General features: G+C 57.7%; 1 protein-coding gene and 2 long non-coding RNA genes across 8 annotated transcripts in view; 2 read left to right on the forward strand and 1 right to left on the reverse strand.

The window, feature by feature from the left end:
• Positions 1-54: 54 nt before the first annotated feature.
• LOC123380967 lies at positions 55-3,627 on the forward strand. Its single transcript, XR_006587457.1, has 2 exons — positions 55-116; positions 2,456-3,627. It is a non-coding gene; the product is annotated as an uncharacterized LOC123380967 (long non-coding RNA).
• A 6,186-nt stretch (positions 3,628-9,813) lies between these two features.
• Positions 9,814-12,332, reverse strand: LOC109492801. Its single transcript, XR_002146788.3, has 2 exons — positions 11,583-12,332; positions 9,814-11,460 (listed from the first exon to the last, which is right to left on the reverse strand). It is a non-coding gene; the product is annotated as an uncharacterized LOC109492801 (long non-coding RNA).
• A 1,082-nt stretch (positions 12,333-13,414) lies between these two features.
• The window catches only part of INPP5A (inositol polyphosphate-5-phosphatase A), a 172,918-nt gene continuing 161,865 nt past the window's right edge, over positions 13,415-24,467 (forward strand). Inside the window, exon 1 of one of the 6 annotated variants that reach the window (XM_045040897.1) lies at positions 13,415-13,773. In XM_045040897.1, the coding sequence (XP_044896832.1) occupies positions 13,699-13,773 (75 nt within the window). In that variant the 5' untranslated portion in view covers positions 13,415-13,698. Of the gene's footprint in view, positions 13,774-14,752; positions 14,772-24,467 lie in introns of those variants that run through there. The other 5 variants (XM_019814035.3, XM_019814033.3, XM_019814032.3 and 2 more) reach the window with 5 other exon arrangements.

The raw sequence follows: 24,467 nt of genomic DNA on the forward strand, positions 1-24,467 counted from the left end.
CAGGCTCCCAGCTGTCAGCACAGAGCCCGACGCGGGGCTCGAACTCACGGAGTGTGAGATCGTGACCCGAGCTCAAGCCGGACGCTTAACGGACTGAGCCACCCAGGCGCCCCAAGGTACATCATTTAAAAAATTGTGATAGGACATGTCGTAAAGCAAATATTGTACTTGACTCATATTTCAAAAACTTAACGGTTTAATTAAATCTGTTTGTGGCTTGAAAAAAAATCTGTCGCATATTTTCCATTTTTGGGTGTATCCTTACTTAGCTTTAAACAGCGTTGAAACCTTCATTTCAAACCTGTTAATGTGATTGCCTGCTTGAAAAGTCCAAGAGAATGTCTAGTGAGTTATTGCAGAGAAAAAACCAGAAATGACAATTCTTAACTGTTAAATGTACATTTAGATGAAATAGCCTTTCTGTTTACAAACCACACTACTTTGAAATATGTGTGAGAAGACAGTCATGTTCCTAATGACAGCACAAAAGATTAAAATACCCAGAAATGCATTTAAGAAGTACGTATAACATTTTTGGGGGGAAAAAAGGAAACTTCACTGAAGGACATGTAAGAATCCTTGCATTAGCATAAAGGCTTGTTTTGAGACTAACATATCTTAATTTAATTTAATTTAATTTAATTTAAAATTTTTTAAAAATATAATTTATTGTCAAACTGGTTTCCATACAACACCGAGTGGCTCATCCCAACAGGTGCCCTCCTCAATGCCCATCACCCCTTTCCCCTCTCCCCACCCCCCATCAACCCTCAGTTTGTTCTCATTGCTTAAGAGTCTCTTATGATTTGCCTCCCTCCCTCCTCTTTTTCCCCCCCTTCCCCTTCCCCCACGGTCTTCTGTTAAGTTTCTCAAATTCCACATATGAGTGAAAACATATGATATCTGTCTTTCTCTGTCTGACTTATTTCACGTAGCATAATACCCTCCAGGTCCCTCCACGTTGCTACAAAGGGCCAGATTTCATTCTTTCTCACTGCCACGTAGTATTCCATTGTGTGTATAAACCACAATTTCTTTATCCATTCATCAGTTGATGGACATTTAGGCTCTTTCCATAATTTGGCTATTGTTGAGAGTGCTGCTATAAACATCGAGGTACAAGTGCCCCTATGCATCAGCACTCCTGTATCCCTTGGGTAAATTCCTGGCAGTGCTATTGCTGGGTCATAGGGTAGCTCTATTTTTAATTTTTTGAGGAACCTCCACACTGTTTTCCAGAGTGGCTGCACCAGTTTGCATTCCCACCAACAGTACAAGGGGGTTCCCGTTTCTCCACATCCTCTCCAGCATCTATAGTCTCCTGATTTGTTTATTTTGGCCACTCTGACCGGTGTGAGGTGATATCTGAGTGTGGTTTTGATTTGTATTTCCCTGATGAGGAGCGACATTGAGCACCTTTTCATGTCTCTGTTGGCCGTCTGGATGTCTTCTTTAGAAAAGTGTCTATTCATGTCTTCTGCCCATTTCTTCACTGGGTTATTTGTTTTTTGGGTGTGGAGTTTGGTGAGTTCTTTATAGATTTTGGATACTAGCCCTTTATCCGATATGTCACTTGCAAATATCTTTTCCCATTCCGTCGGTTGCCTTTTAGTTTTGTTGGTTGTTTCCTTTGCAGTGCAGAAGCTTTTTATCTTGATGAGGTCCCAATAGTTCACTTTTGCTTTTTGAAAGAGAGAAAGACAGAGTGTGAGTGGGGGAGGGGCAGAGAGACAAGGAGACACAGAACCTGAAGCAGGCTCCAGGCTCTGAGCTGTCGGTGCAGAGCCTGACTCGGGGCTCGAACTCATGCACCACGAGATCATGACCTGAGCTAAAGTCAGACACTTAACGAACTGGGCCACCCAGGAGCCCACATATTTTAATTTTATAATTGAAAGGATAAGAAATGATTTCAACCAAACAAAAGAATGTATTATATAATATCAGAATTCTCTTAATATTACTAATGATACATTCCTATTTAGTTGAGGAGGCAAAAAAAAAAAAATAGATATAACCAGAAATTAAATATTTGATTTTTACTAATTTTTCTTATGAGAATTGAATTATCCTTAGTTACACACAAATGGTGAATTAAAGTGGTTGGTGTGAGTGAGGAGGAGTTTCTGGCTCTCTTCATTATAATTATACCCAAGCCATCACTGTTTTCACAAGTGAACCTGTTTCGTAAGGTATTGCTGGCTAGAAATAAGCAAATACCTTAAACAGAAAGAGCTTTGAAAGCACACTGCGTTTGTAACAGGGGTGAGGTCTGGCGTCGCAGATTACCCTAAAAGAATGACACACCCCAGGGACCAGCCAGGATGACATTCAGCCCCAAGCAGACGGGGCTTCAGTAGTGATTTAGTAATTGCCCTCAAATGTACGAAAAACTATTTCAGAGGGTGTAGTGATCAACTCTCTGTTTTTCTTCTATTTCTTTTTTTGGGCTCAGAAAAACTAGCTCTAAAATAGAGACGGAGTGACTCTAGCCTGGATACAGCAGCACACATTTGCGGACACCTCCACTCTCAAACACGAGGATATAAATACAGCGAAAAGAGACACACGCCTTCACCGAGGGATGGCTTTCAGTGCCAACAGAGTCCCCTGATTTGACGGTTCGGTGGCCTCTACCTGGATCTTGCCGGGAACGGGCTGACGTGACGTGTGGACACGTCTGCCCCCCAGTCTGTGCAGGACTCTTGCCTCCTGCCACCTGGGTGGATGGACGGTGCTGTGCCTCTGGGACCTGCTGCGGGGCTCTGGCGTCCTCCACAGCCCCCTCCCAGCTCGGGTCTCCCTCTGTCCAGGGCGGGCGGGCGGACGGCCCCCCAGGCCTCTGCTCCCCCTGCGTCCCCAGGCCTCCCTGGCCGTCCGGGCCTTGCCTCCTCTCCCTGTGCCCCAAGGCTCCCATCCCACTCTTCCCGGTGATCTCCTGCCGCCCTCACGCCCAGTCCGGGCCTGAGAGTGAAGGGTGCCGGGAGGCGGGCGCCTCGGTGCCCGCTTCCCTTTCGCCGCGGGCTGTTGTGGACCTGCTCCCGCCAGAAGGAGAGCCCGGTGTCAGCGCGGGTGTCACACTCAGTCCTGCACCGACCGACCGCGTCCCGCTCCTGGAGCCACCGGCCACTGTCGGCCACGGACTGCGGCACACTGGGATTTCTGCACGTTTCCTCTAAAACAAGGGAAACAGTACTGTCCACTGCAAGTAGTCCGTGAGGATCCCCCCAGGCAAACATGTGGCCGGTCAGCAAGCTCAGATCACCGGAAAATAATTTCACTCGGAATATTCCGTGTGTATGAGTAGTGAGGTTTGATTTCGAACGGGCCGCTGCTCAGAATGACATAAAAACTTAATAGGATGGTCTCTCGGGGCACCTGGGGGGCTCCGTCCGTCAGACGTCCGCTCCTGATTTGGGCTCAGGTCATGATCTCACAGTTGGTGGGATGGAGCCTCGAGTCAGGCTCTGAGCTGACAGTGTGGAGCCTGCTTGGGATTCTCTCTCTCTCTGCCCCTCCCTTGCTCGCACAATCTGTCTCTGTCTCTCTGAAAGTAAATAAATGTTTAAAAAACTTACTAGAATGGTATCTTGCTATTAAATGATTCCAGCTCAGTGAGATCATTCATCACGTGTTTGCTCGCTTTCTCGTCCGTGCTCTCGCCACAGCTCGTGCTTTCCCATTTGCTGGTGCACGTCACGGGGGCAGGACCCGCTCCGCACAGAGCTCAGAGAAAAGAGGAAAGAGGTGTGCACTCACCAAATCCGTTGATTAAGGGCTTAGATACTTGTGTGTGTGTGGTGGGGGGGGGGGTCCTTTTACGACACTGTTGGGATACATTTAAAATCTAAAGATTCGAACAGACACGGGTCTTTATAAAGCTGATTTCATAAATATGAAATTGCAGCATAGAAATTACAGCTGAGTTGAGAATCCCCGAAACGTGGACGCCGGATTGTCAACACCAGGAACGCCGATCATTGGAGCAAGGGTTGGTGTTTCTTCACACCTGGGTCCCCCGGGAGAAAATCGTGGCACTCTGGCTGTGTCCTCAGGATGACTGACACCACGTCGGGAGCCTTGACCACTTTGAAAGGCATTGTCACCTCAGAGACAGGTTTTCCTTGTATAGTGTTCCTGACTTTTTTAGTGATCATTTGGGACTCTAGGTGATTCTGGAAACGATTTGTCCTTCTGGCCCTGGATGGGGATGCGTCTTCTGCCGGCAGCCCGTGTCCATCTGGTGGGCGCTTGCTTGCCCGAATCACAGGACCTGCCGACATTTCCTGCCCCTGTAGTTTTATGTAAATAATTTGGCCATCTCAACACCCTGTCTCTACCCGAGGAGGGGACAGGCCCCGCAGGCTCACACTCGCGTCTGCCCCGAGCAGCTCTTCGGACGGTGGTGTGGGGAACTGACAGCCGCCTTTTAATTTCCTCCAAAGTCCGGTGGAGTGAAAACAGCAGTGAGCAGCTCAGTCCCCGCTAGGACCGCGAGGAAACGTCAGGAGTGGCCGGTGCTCCCGGGGTGAGCGGTCGAGGGGCCCAGATGGGGCCCAGGCTGGGTGGCTCAACCCTGCTGGGAACAATCATGGGTGCCGTTGATTTCGTGGAGCTGATTAAGAACGTATCAAACAGGGGAAACTGAGGGCCTATGAAAGAGGAATGGGTTAAGTGTCCAACCTGCTGCTTCGGGACAAGCTATGCAACCTCGAGGTCAAGGATTTGTGATGCATGCAGACAGCATGCCCAGCCTCCTGATCGGTGACTCACTGATTATGTTCCATATGGTGTGGGGGGGGGGGGGCGAGATGGGAGCCGCGTGCTGCCACCACCCACTCTGTGCCTGGGAGAGGATGCTGGGGTCTCCCTGGAGCGGGGTGAGGCTTCCCCGGGGCCCAGACCTCTTCCTGGGTTGGTGCCTGCTCTGTCCCTCCCTGGCTCCCTCCCCGGGTGGGGGAGAACGGCCCCAGGACCCGGTGCGGACGGTTCTGCAGGCTCCGATGAACGATGAACGTGAAAGGGGCCAGTTCCCTCCAGGGACCAGGCCACCAGAAGAGCAGCCTCGTGCTGTTACATTTCCAGAGGGGTGACACTTGTAGCGCTTTTTCTAAGGAATAAAGTGTGCAGATCAGAATGTGGTCTGTTCCAGCTCAAGCTCCACCATCCACGTCTCTTCCCTGAAACCCTGGGACCAGATAGAGCTCAGCATTCAGGGGCGCCTGGGTCCGTTGAGCGTCCTACTCTTGAGCTCAGGTCATGCTCTCGAGGCTCAAGGCACTGAGCCCCACTTCAGGCTCTGCACAGAGCATGGAGCCTGCTTGGGATTCTCTCTCTCTCTCTCTCTCTCTCTCTCTCTGTGCCCCTCCCCCACTTCCACTCCCCCGCTCCCTCTCTCAAAATAAATAAATAAACATTAAAAAAAAAAAACAAAACCAAACCCAGACTTCTATAATTCAGAATTTTCCCCCTGGATTTTTGTTTTTTTGTTTTTTTAAAGAGAGCAGGAGGGGCAGAGAGAGAGCACAAGCAGGGGAGCGGCAGAGAGATAGGGAGAGAGGGAGAGAGAGAATCCCAAGCAGACTCTGTTTTTAGCACAGAGCCTGATGCAGGGCTCGAAGTCACAAACTGTGAGATCATGACCTGAGCCAAAATCATGAGTCAGTCGCCTAATCGACTGAGCCACCCAGGCGCCCCAATGTCCCCCCCCCCGGATTTTTAGGGAGATGATAGGCTGCAAGTTCCATGTACGATGGGGCAAGACGGCAGAGCCCCATCGCCACATGTTTCAATCTTTCAGAAACAACACACGCGGGTTTTCGCCTTAGGCCGGCACACGAGGGCCCTGATTTGCCTTATTTCAGTTCAGGTTATGCCAACAAACGAGTCTACAACCAACTGTCTGATTATGGAGGATTTGGGTTTACGTTATCGTGCAGGAGACATAGTAGATGTATGTAAACATCACCATTAATTCATCCCCTTTGTCAAGCATTTAAGGTCCGCCTTGAGGCGTAATTTCTGTACAGTGAGATCCGTCTGTGTTGAATGGGCATTTCCATGAGTTTTGACAAGCGTACACAACCACTTCACCTGTCCACATCTCTTTCCTTGCAAACGGCACCCACCGCCCTGCTCCCTGGTGCTCAATCGCCCCTGTCTGGGGTGGGGCGTGGGGGGCGGGTAGCCACGGCCGCTCTGGTCGCTGTGGAGCACAGCCACCTGGTCTCCAGCACCGACTGCACGGATCGGGTGGCGTCTACTCTTTGTGTTCAGCTTCTTTCAGTCAGCACAGAGTTTCTGGGACTGAGCCGCGTTGTTTCTATTGCGGAGCGGTATTTATTGTGTGCACAGACCACAACCCTTTTATACTCTCCATTCTCATGATGGATGTTGGAGCGAAAAAAGAGTAGCTCTTAATTTGATAAAGTGCAACTTACCGTTTTATTTTCTTTTTCATTTGCGGGTGATATTTTTGGTGTCCTCCTCTCTAAGAAATCCATGCCCGCTCCAAGGTCTCAGAAATATTCTCATGTGTTTCTAGAAGTATTATGGCTTTAGCTTTAGTGTGGGGGTCTACGATCCATATTCAGTAAGTTTGTTTACTCTATTCCATATGGATATCCAATTGATCCCGAGTCCGGTGGTTGAAAAGATGATCGTTTCCCGTTGAAAGGGCATCTTTGTCTAAACCATCAGACCCCCTGAATGTGGGTCTGCGGTTGGGGTCTCTACTCTGTTCCTCTGATCTACACGCCCAGAACTCTGTCGTGATTATTATAGCTTTATGGTAAGTCTTGACAGTAGGCAGTGTGAGTACCCAGCTTTGTTCTTCTTCAAGAGTGCTCCAGCCAGCTGGAATCGGAGTGGAATCGCATTAGATCTGAAGATCAGCCAAGGAGAAACGACCTCGTGGCGCTGGCCCTCGCATCCCCTGTCCTCTGGTTTCCGTGGGTCTCCCTTCTTGACAATTCCCCGTGCTTTGTGGTTTCCATCCTGGGAGGTCTCCTGTGACATGTATTCACAAACGTTTCAAGTTTTATGCTATTGGAAGTGGAAATGATTTAAAGTTTTGCTTTGCAATGCCAGTTTCTGAGATACAGCAATGCAGTTGACGTCTGAATATGGATGTGTATTCCATGACTGAGTGAAATGCGTTTATTTGGTAGTGTTCTTTGTAGCATCCTTAGAATTTCCTATGTCAATGATCACGTTGCCTGCAACCAAAGGCGGTTTTACTTCTCCCTTTCCAGTCTGTATGCCCTCACTTTCTTTTTCTTGTTTTTGCTGTGCGGACAGATCTGTAGTTCGACGTGGAATAGGAGGGGCGAGAGCGAGCACTCTTGCCTTGTCCTGAAACTCAGAAAGCCGGGGCGTCTGTCAGCACTGGCATGGTCTTCGTGTACGTTCTTCGCAGACGAACTTTATGAGACTCAGGGGGACACCCCCTATGTTCAGTGTGCAAAGAGTTTTCTTTTTTATCACAAAGAGGATGCTAGATGTTGTCAAATGCCTTTTCTGAACCCGTTGACCTGATGATGCAGAATTGGAAATGACTATGGGGCACCTGGCTGTCTCCGTCGGGTGAGCGTCTGACTCTTGATTTCAGCTCAGGTCACCATCTCAGGGTTTGTGGGATCGAGCCCCAAATTGGGCTGTGTGCTGACAGCTCGGAGCCTGCTTGGGACTCTCTCTCTCTCTCTCTCTCTCTCTCTCTCAATAAATAAACTTAACAAAAAAAGAACTGGAAACAACTAAATTTGCAGCATGATGTGTCTATCAGGTGTCTATGACTCGGACATTAAAAACATCTAGGGAGAGTTTTCAGTTGTATCAGAAAGCACTGATGTTATAATGCTGGGTGCTTTTTTCTTTTTCTCTTTCTTTCTTTCCCTTCCTTCCTTCCTTCCTTCCTTCCTTCCTTCCTTCCTTCCTTCCTTCTTTTCTTTTCTCTTCTTTTCTTTTCTTTTGAGAGAGAGCACAAGCAGAGGAGAGGGGCAGAGGGAGAGAGAGAATCCCAAGCAGGCTCAATGCCCAGCACAGAGCCCAACGAGGGGCTCAATCCCATGACTCTGGGATCATGACCTCAGCTGAGATTAAGAGTTGGGCCCTGTGGGCACCTGGGTGGCTCAGTTGGTTAAGCGTCCAGCTCTGGTTCAGGTCACGATCTCATGGTTTCATGAGTTCGAGCCCCACATCAGGGTCTGCACTGGCAGCACGGACCCTGCTTGGGATTTTCTCTCTCTCCCTCCCTCTCTGCCCCTCCTCTACTGGTGCTGTCTCTGTCTCTTTCAAAATAAATAAAGTTAAAAATTTTTTTTCAACAAAAGAGTTAGACGCCCAGCTGACTGGGCTATCCAGGCGCCCTATAATGCTGGGTTTTAAAAGAGGAGTCAGAACTGTGTGTATGGCTTGACCAGAGTGCTAGGTGAGGAGCTAGGTGTAAAGGCTACTTAGCAAAAGTGCTGTCAGCTAGGGCTCGGTTTGTCTGGAGTGAAATTATGAGCCATAGTTCCTCCGAAGCAGACTCTGTGTGCAACTCTACAGACTTCGAGTCGCCTGTGATGAGCATGTGACTTTCCTAAGGAGAGTCTCCGTGAGCGGGCACAGCACCACCCAATCACAGCGACCCCGTGTGCATTTCTCGCCCGTTCTGCTGCTGTGGCCTCAGCGTCCCGAGGACATTTGCCAACTTCTTCCTGGAGCCCAGGGAACTGCCAAGCATGGGGAAGGTGTCTGATGAAGATTTGTTGAATGAATCTGTGAATGAGTAAAGGAATGAATGAATGAATGAATGAATGGACGAGGGCGAGGCCGCATGTGCTGTTGGGGGTCACCAGGTCTTGGGGTCCTGGCCCTGCACCTGCTGGCTGTGTGGAGCTGGCCAGCTCTTTACTCCCAAAGCTCAGTTTTCTCATCTGCAAAACAGAGATACATGCCTCATGCCAAGACTGCTTATGAGGACTTAGAGGCAAGAATTGTAAAGGCCTCACACACGGTGGGTGTCTGCAAAGCGATAGCTGTTACTGGGGAAAGCTGATTAATGAAGAAAGAATCCAAATAATTCAGAAGGAAAGAAACCTCCCCTTCCCAGAGGAGTGTGAAATAATAAGCCGCCCATTAACTTGCTGATGGCAAATGTCCCTCTGGCTGAAGCGACAGAGTCCAGCCCCTCACCAAGGGGACACAGTCCTGGGTTCCCTTCGCTGCGTGTCTGGCCAGGCTCTCTGCAGAAAATTGACTGGAGCCAGCCCTTGAACACAGTGTGTTCTATAGAAAGGACTAGGGGTGACTCACCCGGTAGTGGTATTGCAAATTGATTGCTACACAGTTAAAACATGCGTTGCAACTACAAAGTGCAATCCATCCACCCATCTATCTGCTGAAGGATGGCTTTTAAGCATGTGTGTAGATACGGAATCCCCGGTGTAAACCTCCCAACCATCCAATAGTCTGAATCCATAAGTAAATCGGTTACTATCTTAAACTAAGTAGTGATATGATATTTAGTTGCTAATGTGCTGTCCTTAAAAAAAAAAAAAAAAAAAAAAAAAAGGCTGACAGCCTATTATTAACAGAAGACTGGACCAAACTCTCTCCTGGGAGCCCAGAGAGCATCTGGCTAAGCAGGCTGGGTGGGGGTAGGCTGGCTGCCACCAAGGAATCAACATCACAGCTCTGGCTACCTCCACCCCCCTCCTGTGCCCTCTCACACTGAGGGGTCAGATCCAGACCCAGATGCTAGGGGGGCCCAGGCCTCTCCTGGAGCCTGTTAAGTGGGCTTTGCAAAACGTATATAATAAGTTGCAAAAGTTAAATAATGCTATTGTTATTTTGGCAAAGGAAACATAGACATGGGGCAGCATTCCACAGGTAACGAAGGGCACACAAGAAAAAGTAAGCCTCCCTTTTACCCATGATTTCATGAATGTGGCTTTTAATATCGGTGATGTTAGTGGTCAGCGTCTCTGAAAGTCAGGCCCCCAGGACCCGGGCATGGCGAGGGCTCTGACATTTATTCACGTGGCACATATTTGTTCTTTCTCGGTGGCAGGCTACACCTGTGTGCCTGGGTGGGGGGGCGGCGATCAACAGGCAGAGGGGAAGGGAAAGCCGACGTGGTGATGTGCTCGGTGGGTCAGGGGGTCTGAAGGAGGAAGGAGCACGTGAGAGGCCGAAGGGCCGGAAGAAGCCAGTGAAGCTGCCTCTGGGCAGAGAGACAAAGAAGGCTGCCAAGGACCCGAGGTGGCCATGGGCTCCATGCATCGTCAGCTGGGCACCTGGGAATGTGAGCCTCGGGAGGCGGGAGTGAATCCGGAACCCGTTGCCGTCCGAGGGGGTCGCGATAGCCCTTCCCAGTGCAGCAGCAGACACGTGGAGAGAGTGTGAAGCGATCGTCTCAGGACCATCAGCAGGGAGTGTGCACACAGGAAGGGGGAGCCGGGACCAAGCCTGGGGACCCCAGGACGTCAGGCAGAGTGCCAGGAGAAGCAAGCAAAGGAGGCAGAGGGGGTGGGCAGCCAGGGGGAGGACCAGGACTGCAAATGCCATCGTTAGCAGGCAGACCCTATTTCTGGGGGGTAATCGGGCGGGTGGGAGCCTGGGGTGGGGACTGGCTGCTGAATTAGGAGGCCAGCACTAACCATGAGAATGGCCCCGTCAGGGTGCGGGCAGCACAGCTGAGGGCACTTGGGGCAGACTGGTCAGCTCCTAGGAGAAGCATCAGCAGCAAAGGAGCAGAGACGGGAGGGCGCAGAGGGGCCGAGGACACCGGGGGACTTGACAGGATATGAGACACTGCAGCCTGCTTGTGAGCTGATGGCGGGACCGAGAGGGGGCGGTGGGCTGGGTGGAGGAAGGACTGCAAATCCTTCTTTCCGAAGGTGGAGGGCAAGCCTGTCCACCAAGTGGGAAGGCCCGCTGGGGGCTTGGAGACGGGGTGGGGGTGGGGTCAGACAGGGGAGCCAGGAGGGTGGGTGCTGGGCGAGGAGGGTGCCAGGGCAGGGGCTGAGTGTTCTCCGACTCAGGCACAGCCTCTGAGTGAGCCAGCGCACACGCACGCAGGAGTGCGGAGGTGGTGGAGGTGAGGCGGGAGAGGCAGCCTGCGGACAGGTGAACAGGCAATGCCACTTCTTAGGAGGCAGGTTCCAGGCACCAGTGATGTCTCTGCATTTGCTTTCTACGAAGGGCATCCTTGGCACGTGCAGATTTCGTGAAAAGGGAAACAAGATACCGTATTGGTCAGGGAGGCTTGCAACAAGATACCACACAGTAGGAGGCTTCCTACAGAAATGTATTCCTCAGGGTTCTGGACGCCCAGAGTCTCAGGCCAAGTCCCCACAGCTCTGGTTTCTTCCTGGCTTGTCCACGGCCACCTTCTGTGTGCTCCCACGACCTCTTCTCTGTTTTCTGCCAGGGGTTGGAGGGTGTGGGTGACAGCAGGTGCTCTGGGGTCTTCCCCTATAGGTACATGAATTCTCTTGGAAAACAGACACACCCTCTGGCCTCCTTTAACCGTAATCACCTCCTTGTGGTCCCCATGTGCGCATACAAGCATCCTGGGGGATGGGGCTTCAGCTTACCACGTTCCGGTGGGCCCAATTCAGTCTGTCCGCTACCCCTGCTGAATGAATCAGACATCAGTTTCCAAGTCAAAGGGTTTTGGTGGTGAGGCCAGGCGGACGCTGTAAGCAGGATCCCCCAATTATCACTAGAGGGGATGCTTTCCTTGGCAAGGGCGCAGCTGCCTGTCACTTCGTGCAGGTGGGGGCTGCCGTCTGTTTTAACGGAGCGGGGGGGGGGGCAGCTGAAGGGAGGCCTGGCGTGGCTGCCCCTGGCTCTGCCCACACCGGCATAGCTCTCCTGGGCAGGGGGCCGGCGGCGCTGAGGCCTACTGTGCGCCCAGGCGCAGGTTTACAGCCGCGAAAACACTTCACTGATAACATTTAAAGGTGGGCTGCGTGTGTATCCAGTGTGTTGAATAAAAGATTTTCTTCCATTAGCCTTGGGTCTCCTTTGTCGCCTTTTTACAATGTAGCCATCAAGATGCTTGGCAAGTGTGGGTCCCACCCGGTGCCCCAGAGACTGTGTGGTCCGTGTCGGGGCTGCCCCCCTGGGGACCACACAATCCAGCCGCGAGATCCTGGTCCCCAGCCTGCTTCCCGCCCCCAAGAGACCCCAGCTCCGGAGGCCCCTTCACTGACCACGCCCCTGCCCGGAACCGCCCCACCTCGCTCCGACCACGACCCGGAGTTCCCCACTTCAGCCCACGCCCACGGCCGTGAGACCTTGGCTCCCGGCCCTGAGACCCCTGCCCCGACCATGCCCTAGCCCCCAAACCCTCCGCTCCGACGACAAGCCCTCCTCCCCGACCACGCCCCGGCTCTGCCCGCCCTCCACCCCCGCCCCCCAAGCCTCTACCACGCTCCGGAGACCCTCTCCCCAGTCCGCCCACCCCCGCACCCCAGGGGATTGAGACCCACTGTCCCCAGCCCCTTGCCCCCCGACCAGGCCCGGGCCTTGAGCCCACCCACCCCCGCGCCGACCACGCCCCCGAGATCCCCTCCCCAGTCCGCGCCCCGCCCTGCCCTGAGACCCCAGCTATCCGCCCCGAGCCCGAGGCCCCCATCACGCCCCGGCCTCGGGCCACCCCCCCGACCACGCCCCAGCCTGGCCCCCGCCTCGCCCGACCACGCCCCCGAGAGCCCTTCCCCAGCCCGCGCCCCTTGTCCCCGGCCTCGAGGACCCCTCCTCGAGTTCCCTCTCCCCGAGCCCTCTGAGCCCTCCGTCCCTGGCCGCGAGACCCTCGCCTGCCTCCCCTCCTGCGTCCCTGTCCGGCCCAGGCCTTCACGCCCCTCTGAACCCCACGTTGGGCTGGGGTCCCCACAGCCTGCGTGAGAGTTAATTAAACATCCCGGCCCGCCGCCTCCCACTTTCGTGGGTCGAGCGCGGGCCACACGACTAAACCCCGGAGCTGCCCCTCTGCTCCTGCAGCGCTGCCTGCGGGCGAACGCACGGTCCCTTTAAGAGGCACGATCGGTGCCGGGTCGTGACGTCACAGGAGTGCGGGGGGCGGAGACAGTGCGCAGCCTCGGCGCCGGGAGGGGCGGGGCGGGGCGGCCGCTGACCGATGGGAGGGCGGCGGAAGAGCAGCTGGGGCTGACGCAGGAGCGCTTCGCGTAGGCCCGGCCCCCGAGTGCTCAGCCCCACCCCCGAGAGGCCCCGCCCCACCCCTCCCCGCCCCGCGCAGGGTCGCTCCGCCGTCCTTGCCAGGCTCCCACTGGCCCCGCCCCGCCCGAGCATGCCCCCCCGTGGCCCCGCCCATCCCGCGCAGTCCCGCCCCGCGCACGCCCCTCCCCGCCCCGCGCACGCCCCGCCCCCCGGCTCCGGGCGGGACTCGCCTCAGCGGCGGCGGCGGCGGCGGCGGCGGCTGCGGGAACTTCGGCGGCGGTGGCGGCGATCCTAATGGCTGCGCGCGGGCCGCGGTGAGGCGCGGGCGGAGAGCGACGGGCGCGGGGCCGCCGAGCAGCGAGAGCGAGCGAGCGAGCGCGCGCGCGGCCGGACTCCGGCCAGGCCCGGCCCGAGCCGCCGAGCCCGCGATGCGCCCCGGGGCCGCCCCCCGGCGCAGCTGACGCCGCGGCCCGCGGAGACCCCGGCCGTCCGGCCCCGAGCGAGCGGCCGCCGCCGGCCCAGGCCACGATGGCGGGCAAGGCGGCCGCCCCGGGCACCGCGGTGCTGCTGGTCACGGCCAACGTGGGCTCGCTCTTCGACGACGTAAGTGCTGTGGCGGCGGCGGCCAGACCAAGACCCCGACCCTGAGCCCAGCGCCCTGGGGCCCCGGGGGCCCACATCCTGGTCCCCGTCCGCGAGCGCGGAGCCCCAGGTTCTGGACTGACACTGAGTCGCGCACGTCGGGACCTGGACCGGGACTCTGGGTCCTCCAAACCCTGGTACCCCTAAACCCGAGGGCCATGGACCCCAGACCCCGGCCCCCTGAGCGCTGCCCCAAACCCTGGAATCGGGGTCCCCCACCTCCTGCCTCCAAACTGCTCAGGCTGAACCCCGACCTCAGAGCCGGGACCCGGGACCCTGGTTCCTAAACTCCCAATTCTAATCCCTGTCCAAGGTCCCCGAATCCTGACCTGAGGACCCTTGTCCACGGGCCCCAACTCTGGTCCCTGACTCTTGACCGCACAACCCTGACCTTGGTTTCCAAACCCCAGCCCCTGACTTCTGCCGCCGCGCCCCCCCCCCCCCCCCCACCTCCACGGCACTGGCCCCTGGCCCCTGGCCACGGGCGGGGTGTGCAGGCTTCCCCTGCCGGCCTCCTCCGGGTGGGTGGCTCACTCCTCCGGGGGCAGGCGCCCTCATTTCACCTTGTAACTTAGTATCCGTCTAGTTCTCAGACAAGGGCCTCTGTGGGCAGCCCCGGAGGACTCTGTTTCTCGGCTATAAAAGAGAAAGATGCCGAGAAGCTTTCCAAGGCCAAAGAAGGGATGGGACTGCCCAAGGCCTTTCCCTCCGGGGGCCTCCCACCCGGGCACCCAGGGCGGCCCTTGGGAGAGAGCAGGCAGCGGGGGACGGGGGCGCCCAGAGCGCCCGGGGCGGGAGGCAGGCCCCGGCTGACCTAGTTGGGTGTCTCAGCCGCGGTGCCAGCCCGCTGTTGGTACTTACACCGCCAACCCAAATAAAGCAGAATGCGGCTCCAAGTGGCGTGCTTGTTTAAGAGAAAAGGGTGATGGCACAGACGGAGCCTGAGGCGGCCTCGCTAGGTGAGCGGTGGGTGTGGGCCGGTCCACCGACACAAGCATGACTTCGATTCCGGAGAGGGTTCTGGCTTCTGGCGGAACCTTCCTTCGCCGGCAGTGGGCAGGGGCGAAGCGCTTCAGTAAGCTGAGGTCACGGACGGGCTAGGTTTGATTTTATTCACAAAGAGTAGGTGCTATTTTTGTGTTTTTCTTATTTTAACTTCCAGGCGTCCGTGTGTTCTCCTTCCCTGCTGGGGGTGAGCCGTTTCCCTCGGACAGCATCATCTAGTTTGGCGTTTGATCGTTTCTACAAAAGTGCCCTGTATGGGTGTGTGTCTGTATATTTAGCATTCTATTCTCGGCTTTCCAGTAACATGCCACTATAACATGGTTTTGCTCAGATGATTCAGATCCGTTAGCTGAGGCTTCAAAGCCTCAGAAATGTCAGGAAAATTAAGCATGGTGGGGCATTTTAGTCTCAAAGGGAAAAAGAATTTTGCTGTGCAAACATTCTTTCCAGTAATCTTTGATTCTGAGTTCTGGCATTTTTGTTGTGTTTCAGCTGTATACGCGCACTTCTCTCTGTTGACATGAAAATGGGTAACTTCATTTACTTTTGTGTGGCGACATGTTCCCTCCGGGTTTTTGTTTGTCACGAAGGCTGCATGGAGCTGTGCATTATCTTTGCATCTGGAAGGGACGCTTGTTTTGGTAAACAGTATGCTGGTTAATTTTGCAGGGTGTCTTTGGTTTGTGGGCTCATAGACAAGTCTCTGCCCATAACCCATAGGTTCTCGGGGTGCGGAGGGCAGCCTGGAGGGGCAGCACGGACAGCAGTCTCACCCTGCTCTGGGGCGCCCACTGGGGCTGGGGCGCGGGGCAGTGGTGCCTGTGGGAGACACCTGGCTGGTGAGAGCAGTGGATTCTTGAGTGACGGGGGCGTTAATTCCTTGGTTTGTAGTAGGTTTCAGAAGACCTGCCTGGTGACTCTGTCTGCACAACACGTGTCCACACTGAGCAACACGCTCTTCAGAAGGTGGCAAGGCCTGGGAAGGAATGCTTTCTTGCCCGGCTTCACCGTCCTGGGGAGGGAGGGCGTCCGAGTTAGAAACAGGCATGGTGCGCTGTGAAGGACGCGTCCGCGGTAGGTGGTGTGTTTGTGCGTCTGCAGTCTTGCGATCTTCCCTCGTACCTCCTCCCAGTGTGGAGGGGGCGCACCAAGACTTGTCTGGCAGCTGCTCTCCTCTCTTCAGCTCCCCTGGCTCCTGACCCCCGCCACGGCTGGCGGACCAGGTTCCTCCTCCCCCACGTGCGGTTACCCACGAGGGGCGCCATCGTTCTCAAATGTTACCCTCACGTCCTTCAGAAACAGGGGGACTCCAAAGAGTTCTTGGCTGTGTAGGTTGGCACGACCAGTATTTGCCGCATTGGGAGGTAGGAACTGAGAAAAGCAGAGAGCGAGCTGGTGGCTTGGGTGTCAGGTGGTGACGTTGTCACACGTCCTCCCCTCCTCAGAAAGCTCCGCTGTTCACTCAGGAGACTGTGCCCGGGACAGGAGATGGGAGTCTTGTGTTACTGTGAACACAGCTGTGACCCAGCAGACCCCTGGCCAGGTCTCCTGGCCTTTACTCCGAGGGCCTCTGTCCAAGCTGGTGGCCCTTCCTGAACCTGCGCAAGCATCTCCCTGGATGGGGGGCCCAGACGTGGCTGGGGGTGCCGTGACTTTTCTGGGTTCACAGCAGCTGCCTGATTGCCCCACTAGAGCCCTGCGGCTCTTCAGTAACCCCCAGCTGGACTCGTGGTGGCACTACCCGGTTTCCTGGAAAGGGGTGGCCCGGGCTGCATACCGAACTGTGCTTGAGATGGCTAGATTTTTGACAAGGGAGGTTTCCAGCTTTTGGTTCTTTATGTTGTTGCTAGAAGTGAAGTCAGAAGGTGAATTCCTGCAGCCACGGTTTTGGAGCCGGGTCCCACCCTTACAAGGCAAGGCTGTTCTTGGGAAAGGCCGCTTCGAGAGCACAGCCCTTGGGCGTCTGCCGGGGGGCCTGCGTCCTGCGGTGCCTCTGAGCTCCCTGTCCGTTTTGAGCTGGTTTCCCTTTTTGCTTGGTCAACGGCTGAGCAGCCCTGTACCCAGGCTTGCAGAGTGGTTGTGCAACGAGGTCTGCAGAGGTGCTGTGCTGCGCCCTCCAAGGCCTCTCTGGCGGTGGGTGTCTGTGAGCCCCTGCCCCTGGCCCGGTGGGGGTGCCGGCTGCCTTGGGCACCCGCCCCCCCCCCCCCCCCAGCCCGGTGGGGGAATCGGCTGCCTTGGGCACCTGCCCCCTCAGTCCTGTGCCATCAGGTTTGCACTCTTGGTTCTTGTTCTCATCCCAGCCTGAAAGCTCCTTGAACCCCAAGACCCCCGCCCCCCAGCTAGTACTGTGTGCGTGGCCATCCCTGCTGGCTCCCCACTCTCATCACAGCTCCTGTCCCAGCACTTGGGCACACGGGCTTGGTGGAGTCCACGGGGACCTCGAACTGGAGGGTCGGCGGTCAGTCCCTGTCCGTCCCTGGCTCTGGGCAGCCCTGATGGCAGGGATCTGTCTACCTCTGCAGGACCTTGCTGATGGCTTTACAGAGACATCATTTCCCTGCCACACACGTCACCCTTTTACGTGGTGGTTGTGAAGCAGCGGTTTTCAGTGTGTTTGCAGGCTTGTGCAGAGGCCACCACAGTCGACTGTAGAACCTGTTTTGTGCCTAAACAGAAAGGATGCCTCAGCAGCCACCCTCCCCTGAAATCCCAGCCCCTGTGGTCACCAGGCTACTTCCTGCCTCTGGGGTTTGCCTGTTCCGGGTTTCACCTGCTCAGGGGTTTACCTGGTCTAGGGTTTACCTGCTCTGGGGGTTCCACGTAACTGGGATCGTCTGCGTGGCCTTCTGTGTCTGGCTGTGTTCACCGGATGTGACGTGTCCAGGGTTCAACCCGTAGTGGGTGTTGGTGCTTCTTCCCTTTCTAGGCCTGAGTGCTGTGCCACGGTGTGGACCTACCACAGTGTGTAGGGCCACTGTCAGTTGATGGACATTTGGGCAGTTTCCAGGGTTTGGCTGCCGCGACTAGTGCCGCTCTGAGCATTTGTGTCCAGGCTTTGTGCGGACGTGGGTTTTCATTTCTCCCGGCACATGCCCACGAGGGGAACTGCTTGGTCTTTGGTGGCTCCGTGTTTCTCCTTTGGAGGAACTGCTCACCGCTGCCCGGCGTCCGTACCATTTTACCTTCCGTCAGCCACGTTCCAGGCTTCTGGTCGCTTCCCAGTCTCCAGGTCTTGTCAGCTTGCTTCAAAGGCTTTTTCCTGGGCTGTGCACACACCCTGCGTTTGGCTCCCTCCTCACCCCTACCTCGCGGCATCGGCCGCTTCTCCGTGGCCGCACTCACTGCCGGTGGGGGCCTATCTGGACTCAGGCCTTGAAAGACCCTGTCCACTCAGATCCCCAGGAGGCAGGAAGGAGCCCCGGGCCCGGGGCTTAGCCCGTGGTGCGGTGGGATCGGCTCTGCTCCTTCTGCAACTGCCCGGGAGAGCCCGGTGCACGGTGGGGAGCTCACATCAGGGAGCCCGGGGCTGCCGGATCTCCGGGGCACGTGCACCTCCTCCTGGGCCCCTGGAGCAGGTGCAGGGCTGGGCCTCTCTGCCAGCCCCTTAGTGCTCCCCCAGCCCCCTCATCCCCTGGGGCCCGCCCGAGGCTGGACGTGGCTGAGAAAGGGCCCTGCCTCTACTTGCGTCCAGGGCCTGTCTCGCACACTGTCGGCACGCAGACCGTGTCCCCTGGGGAGCGAGAGAGCAGGGGAGGGGGCCCGGCGCGCCCTGAGTCCGCCTCGGGTGGTGTGCGTGTTTCTGGGGGAAGAGGCCTGTGCTGAGGTGTGATTCCGTGATGCGCCGGATCCCGTTTGGAAGTTACTGGATCGGACGCAGGCCTGCCTCCCAGCGGATGGCCCGTAAGGAGCCCACTGTTTGATCCCGAGGGGACATGGGGAAGCTGGGCCAGGGCTGCTAAGGGACTGCGGAATGATGGTGCCTTAAATGTGGACCAGCTCAGCGCCAGCATCTGTCCCTGCGGGCAGGCGGGTGGGCACAAGGGTCACCTCTTGGAAGGTGGGCTGTGTCCACCCCACCGAATGGGGTCCAGTAGGTGGGGGATCCACACAGGGCCAGGTGGCTTGTCAGAACAGCAGTGGGGGTGTCTGGGCGCTGTCGTGGTCACCTGTCTGTCGCCACTTTTTTGGGACGCAGCCTGGCTGTCCCCATGTGTCCCTGGGCCCTTCCAACACGGGGAGAACTAAAGGAGTGCGGTCATGGGGGCTGGGGAAGGGAGGTGGCGGGGAAAATGTGCCACGTTCCCCAGGTGAACATAAGGTGACTTTGACTTCTGTCTTCCGTTGCTGCTTCAGTTAATTAGGGCATTTGAGACTCTCCTGCCTCGACCCGCTCCCCAGACGGGCTGGGGGATAGCAGCCGGCCTCCAGGCTCGAGGCCCAGTTTCTGCCTGGCCCAGGCTGGGAGGGGTGCCCTGTGGCACCCTTCCTTCTCTGGGGTGGCACCCTCTGCTCTGAGGCCCCCTCCCCTCCCCGTGCAGTGGAGACAGAACTCTGAAGCCTGGGCCCCCTCACCAGGGCCTCCCCTCTGGGGGAGCAGATGATATGTTTCAGCATGTGTTTGACCGTGAAAAGCGTGCTCATATGGAGCTCTTCAGTGGGCGCGGGGGCTGAGTCGGTCCACTCCAGGTCTGACCTTGGGCTCCCAGGAGAGCTCGGATAATCACGCTCACGGACGGACAGGGACAAGGATGAGGACGCCATCGGGGTTCCGACCTTTAACCGTGCATGCGGATAAAGCAACGGCTCGTCCAGCCCCACGGAAAATGTGGAAGTGACGTGAAAGCCTTCGGGTTTTTCAAGTGACGGCAGCGTTAACCCAGAAATGTGACTGTGGGATGATTTACGTGAATCCAGAGTGGTGGGAGGTAGGTGGCCTGCAGGCCGGTCCGGGAGAGGCGAGGCTGCGCACGGGCCTGTGTTTCAGGAGAGCATCCTGGGACTTGAGCTGTCTTTCTGGCTCTACTCGGTGTCCCTGCCTCTGCCTGTCCTCTGGTGACGGGAATCCATAGGGTGCCTGCACCGTTTTCGACAGTTTGTTTTGAGTTCACAAAGTTTGTCCTGCGGTTAGAAAAGGCACTGAGCGGGGTACACACTTGGGTCTGCAGGGGGGGTGATGGCGCTCCGGCAGGGGCGGGCCCGCAGGACCGGCCGGGCTGGGCCGTGCTGTCTGTGGAGGCACACCGTCCACGTGCTGGTGCAGCGCGTGCGTGTGACCTGAGACCGTGCGGGAGCTGGCCCGGTCCCTGGATGGCGGCTCAGGGTGGGGACTGTCCAGAGCAGGGCAGGGGTGACGGCGCTCTGCCTGCCCGCTCGCAGGGGGGGCTTTCCCGGGCCGACCCTGTGCCCTGGTGGACAGGGAGGTGTATGGGTCCACGCAGGCTCGAGGAAAACGCTGCCTCTGGTGTGGGTTTTCCCTTTAGTGAATAGCTCAACCTCATCTCCGGGAGCGTGGCTTTGGGGTCACTTGAACCCTGACCCACTGGTGGCTTGTTGTGACCTGAGGCCCCTTGTCTTCTCCCTTCTTTGCTCTGACAGGGGCCTCGGGCCCTTCTTTGGGGTCGGGGGCTGGTGGGACTGGTGGGCCTGGGCCGCGCTCCCCCCTCCGTCTGAGCAGAATGTGACGCTGTTAGGGGTGGCTTTCCTGCTCCTACCCTGGAGCCTTGGGGCGCGTGCTGGGTCCGCGCCCTCCTATGTCTGCACCCCGAGCCTCACGGGAGCTGCGTCTGGGACTGCGCCCCGGAGGCCGGGGGGCCCCTCTTTCCCCGTGGCAGAGTGCCCGGGCTCAGACACCCTTCTTTCCTGCCCCGCCCCTCAGGGCCCCTGAGCAGCCAGCAGTTATTCTGGGAACCGGAGGCCAGGCCTGGGCCTCCGTGCAGGGACCTACTCCCGGTGCTGCTGCCAGGCCGCGTGCCGTGGACTGCGGGGACACGCGGTGACGGGAAGATGTGGCTGCTGGAGCGTGCCTCTTGTCACTTGGTACCCTCTTTTGCCTGTTGTGCGTCAGAGAGGCGGGCGTGACACCCGGCACGGTGGCTGTGGCAGGTGGAGGAGGGAACCCTCACAGCGTGAGGTGCTGGTGTTGTCGGGTGGCCCCAGGCACCTCCTCTCAAGGTCTCTGTCCCCTCCTTCCCACCCAAGCCTTTCCTGGGGTGGCAGCCTGGTCCTTACCTGTGTCTGGGGCTGAGCAGTGCCTGGGCCGCCGGGCTGGTCCCTCAGCCGCCCCGGGCATGGGCTCCTGTGTGTGGCTTGTGGGACGGCCTCCCTGGCCTGCCTCTGCCGCTCTGGCCTTCTCCCCTGCTGTGCGTCTGGGACTGTCACCCCACGTGCCTCGTCGCCCCCCCCCCCCCACTTCCCCAACCAAGTGCCTGTGGCAGGTGGGTTGTCCATGGCCTGGACAGGGTGTGCTCTTCCACGGTTGTGCTTCTCCTGAAGCTTCTCTGGCCTCCTTGCGCAGGCAGGATTGTGCTGTCCCTTCAGGGGACCGCTCCCAGTGACCAGCGCTGTGCTGTCATCCCAGCCCTCCTTCCCCTTCCCCTTCCCTACCTGAATTAGTGACAGGCTTTGTGCTTCTGTCCTGCCTTGCTTGCTGCTGATGTGGCTGTCATCAGGTTCCATTGTGTTGGGGCGCTGCGGGCAGGCGGATTTGGGGCTCTGCTCCAGGGTGTGGGGAATCCTGTGCCTTCCTGGACCTGACGGAGCGGGAGAGCTGGGTCCTAGAGCCCCTCTGCTGGTCGGGCAAAGGGCTGTGGGCTCCAGCTTGCATTTCTCTGCGTGTCTTTGCCACCGACGGTGTGGGTGTCCCGCCATTCGCCCAGCGGGGACTTCAGAAGGTGTCTGCAGGGGTACTGCTGTCACCACGCTCGTTTGAGAACACGACCCTCCCAGCCTTTTGAGGCCCTCGGTGCCACGGCTCTGCGTGCCGTCTCCGGAGTCCTGCCTTCAGCCCGGACCTCGCGTGCTCGAGTCCCACCGACTGCGGCCCTCGAGTCTGGCTGGTGGTTTCTGCCCCCCCCCACCGCTGTTCGTGTCAGCACTTCGGTCCCTCCTTAGGGCCCAGTGGGTTTCTGCTGGGCACGCACCCCACTTATGGATGCGGTGTGGTTCCTGGATTGAGCTGGTGCGGACGGTCGTCTGCGCCTGTGCTCACGTGCCCAAGGAGCGTATGTCTTCTCCAGGCACCGCCCGCCCGCTCCAGGGCCTGCCGATCCCCTGTCCACGCCGGGCTGGCGCACGGCCTCGACTGTGGGTGTGTGGCCGAGCCATCCTGTGCTTGCCCGGTGCGTTTTCTGGCCTCTGCCTTTCAAAACTAGGCATCCAGCCATGGCACTTTGCTGCGCCGTGATGATGATGCCGTTGACGACGACGGTGTTCTCGGGTCCTGACGGTGGTCTTGGGCACACTGACTGTGCTGGCGGGAGGGCGCCTCTGGGGCTGTTGTGCTTCTGCTCACTCCCCGCCCCCACCCCGGGTCAGGCCCGCAGGCTCCTGGGACCTCCCAGGAGGGGCCATCTCCTTGGGTGGAACGTACCTGTCATTGTGTCACGCCCTCAGGCATGGTTATGTGGGTGGGACAGGAGTAAGGATGGCTGCCTTAGGGCCTCCCAGGCCACCCTGGGCTCCCGGGACTCTATCTCTCTGCCTCACAGCCCCGGTGTGGATGCTGGGCTGGGGCATTTCTCTGTAGTGCTGGTGCCGAGTCCCACGTTCGAGGGTCAGTCTGGTGGTACTGGTCTTCGAGAGCCGGGCAGCGGTGGCACCCACGGCTCCCCCCCACTGCCCCGGTACGCGGAGGACCCCTGCCGCCGAGTGGGGCAGAGTGCCTCTGGCAGGTGACTTCTCTTCTCCCAGCCTCTGGGTGTCATGGCTGTCCCTGCCCCTCCCAGGTGTCTGGGATGTTCTGTGGTCCCGCCGATGGGGGTGCCATCCCGTGGTGCACCAGCTGTCAGCAGGGACCTGTCAGGTGGGGAGCTCAAGCGAATTGGCAGCCGTGTTCCCAAAGCTGCAGGAGGACCCTGTCCCTGGGAGGGGCCTGGTCCTCGTGGGGGAGGGCACGCCCTGTGCTCAGGGCCCGAGGCCTGCCTGGAAGGGGGCTGCGCCCACATCCATCTGGCTCAGGGGCTTTCTTTAGCCACACCCTTCATGAGTCCCGGGGTGCCGCCTGGGGTGCGCAGGGCAGATGAGGGAGGACGGGGTCCTGAGGACGACTGGGACACAGCTGCCTGGCCCCAGCTCTGGGCTCCCTGCCTTGCCACTTAGGCTCCCGTGCCGTTGTCGGTGGGTGGCTGCCCCCTCCGTGAGACGTTCCCGGAGACGGTCAGGCTGGGGAGTTGTGACCTTCTGGGTGAACCTGGTCATGTGGAGCTGAGAGCTGGGTTGGATGGTCAGTACTTTTTTTTTTTAATGTTTATTTATTTTGAGAGAGAGAGCACACTCAAGTGGGAGAAGGGCGGAGAGAGAATCCCAAGCAGACTCCACACTCGGTGCAGATCCCTACGTGGGACTCGATCCCACAAACTATGAGACCACGACCAGAGCCGCAATCAAGAGGACGGTTAACTGACTGAACCACCTAGGGCCCCCCGATGGTCAGTGCTGTTAAAACCATGGTGTGGCCTGCAGAGCCCGGGGCAGGCGTGGCCCTGAGAGGCGGCCGGGGACGGGTGGGGGGACGGAGGGAGCGTCCCATCCTAGTTTGCCCGTGGGTGTCCTCCAGGCGCGCTCAGAGTCCCGTTCTAGTCCTGGGCCCCAGGGTTAACCGGGATGCATCCCGGGGCCACGCTTTTCCAGCTCTGCAGGTGGTTGCCCAGCCCCAGTGTGGAGCATGCTCTTCTCTGTGTTGTCACTTGGGGTGATCTGGACTTTGGTTAAAGACGTTCTGTTGAGAATGACATCTGTCCAAGGACAGACAAATTTTGGGGACACGTGTTTTGTTTGCTCTTTTCTCCTTCATCACCTATGGTTTTTCAGATCTTTTGCAACTTCCTGTTTTTGCTGCAAGGCCGTCACCGCCCTCGCCGCCGCATCCAGGCAGCGTCCCGTGCACCCCGTCCAGGTGGGGGGTGGAAGGCTGGGCCGCGTGGGAGGGAGTCGTGGTTGTCGAGGCCGCCAGCAGAATGTGGGTGAGTGGAAGGAACTGACCAGCCGGGGGAACCAAAGCAGTGTCCCGGTGGCTGATTCGGGGACCGTCCAGGACACCAGCAGGTGGGGTCTCGCCTAAGCTTCTGAAGCCCCCAGGGCCTTGTCCTCACCTCTGCAGCCCAGGCACACTTGGTGCTGTGGCAGAGGTGTTTGGGGGCAGGAGGCCTGGGCCCCCAGGCTGCTGGCGACTGTGCTGTGCCGTCCAGGTTCTGCCCCGGCCGGGCTTGCAGGTGCGGGCCCAGAGGACTCATTTTTAGGGACTGTTAACAGCGTGGTTCTGGTGGCCTTAGGCTTAGTGAGTGCTCCTCAGAGCTGGGCCTTCGTCCAGAGGCTGGAGCCTTGGCAGGGAGCTCCAGGGAACACCCCTGAGGGCTCCCCGTGCCAGTGCTCCCAGCAGCACGCTCGCCCTGCCTGCCTCTGTGGGGCATTCCTTGAATTGGCCAGGCACAGCG

This window comes from Felis catus, chromosome D2 (genome assembly GCF_018350175.1).
Source record: "Felis catus isolate Fca126 chromosome D2, F.catus_Fca126_mat1.0, whole genome shotgun sequence".
NCBI classification, from domain to species: domain Eukaryota; kingdom Metazoa; phylum Chordata; class Mammalia; order Carnivora; family Felidae; genus Felis; species Felis catus.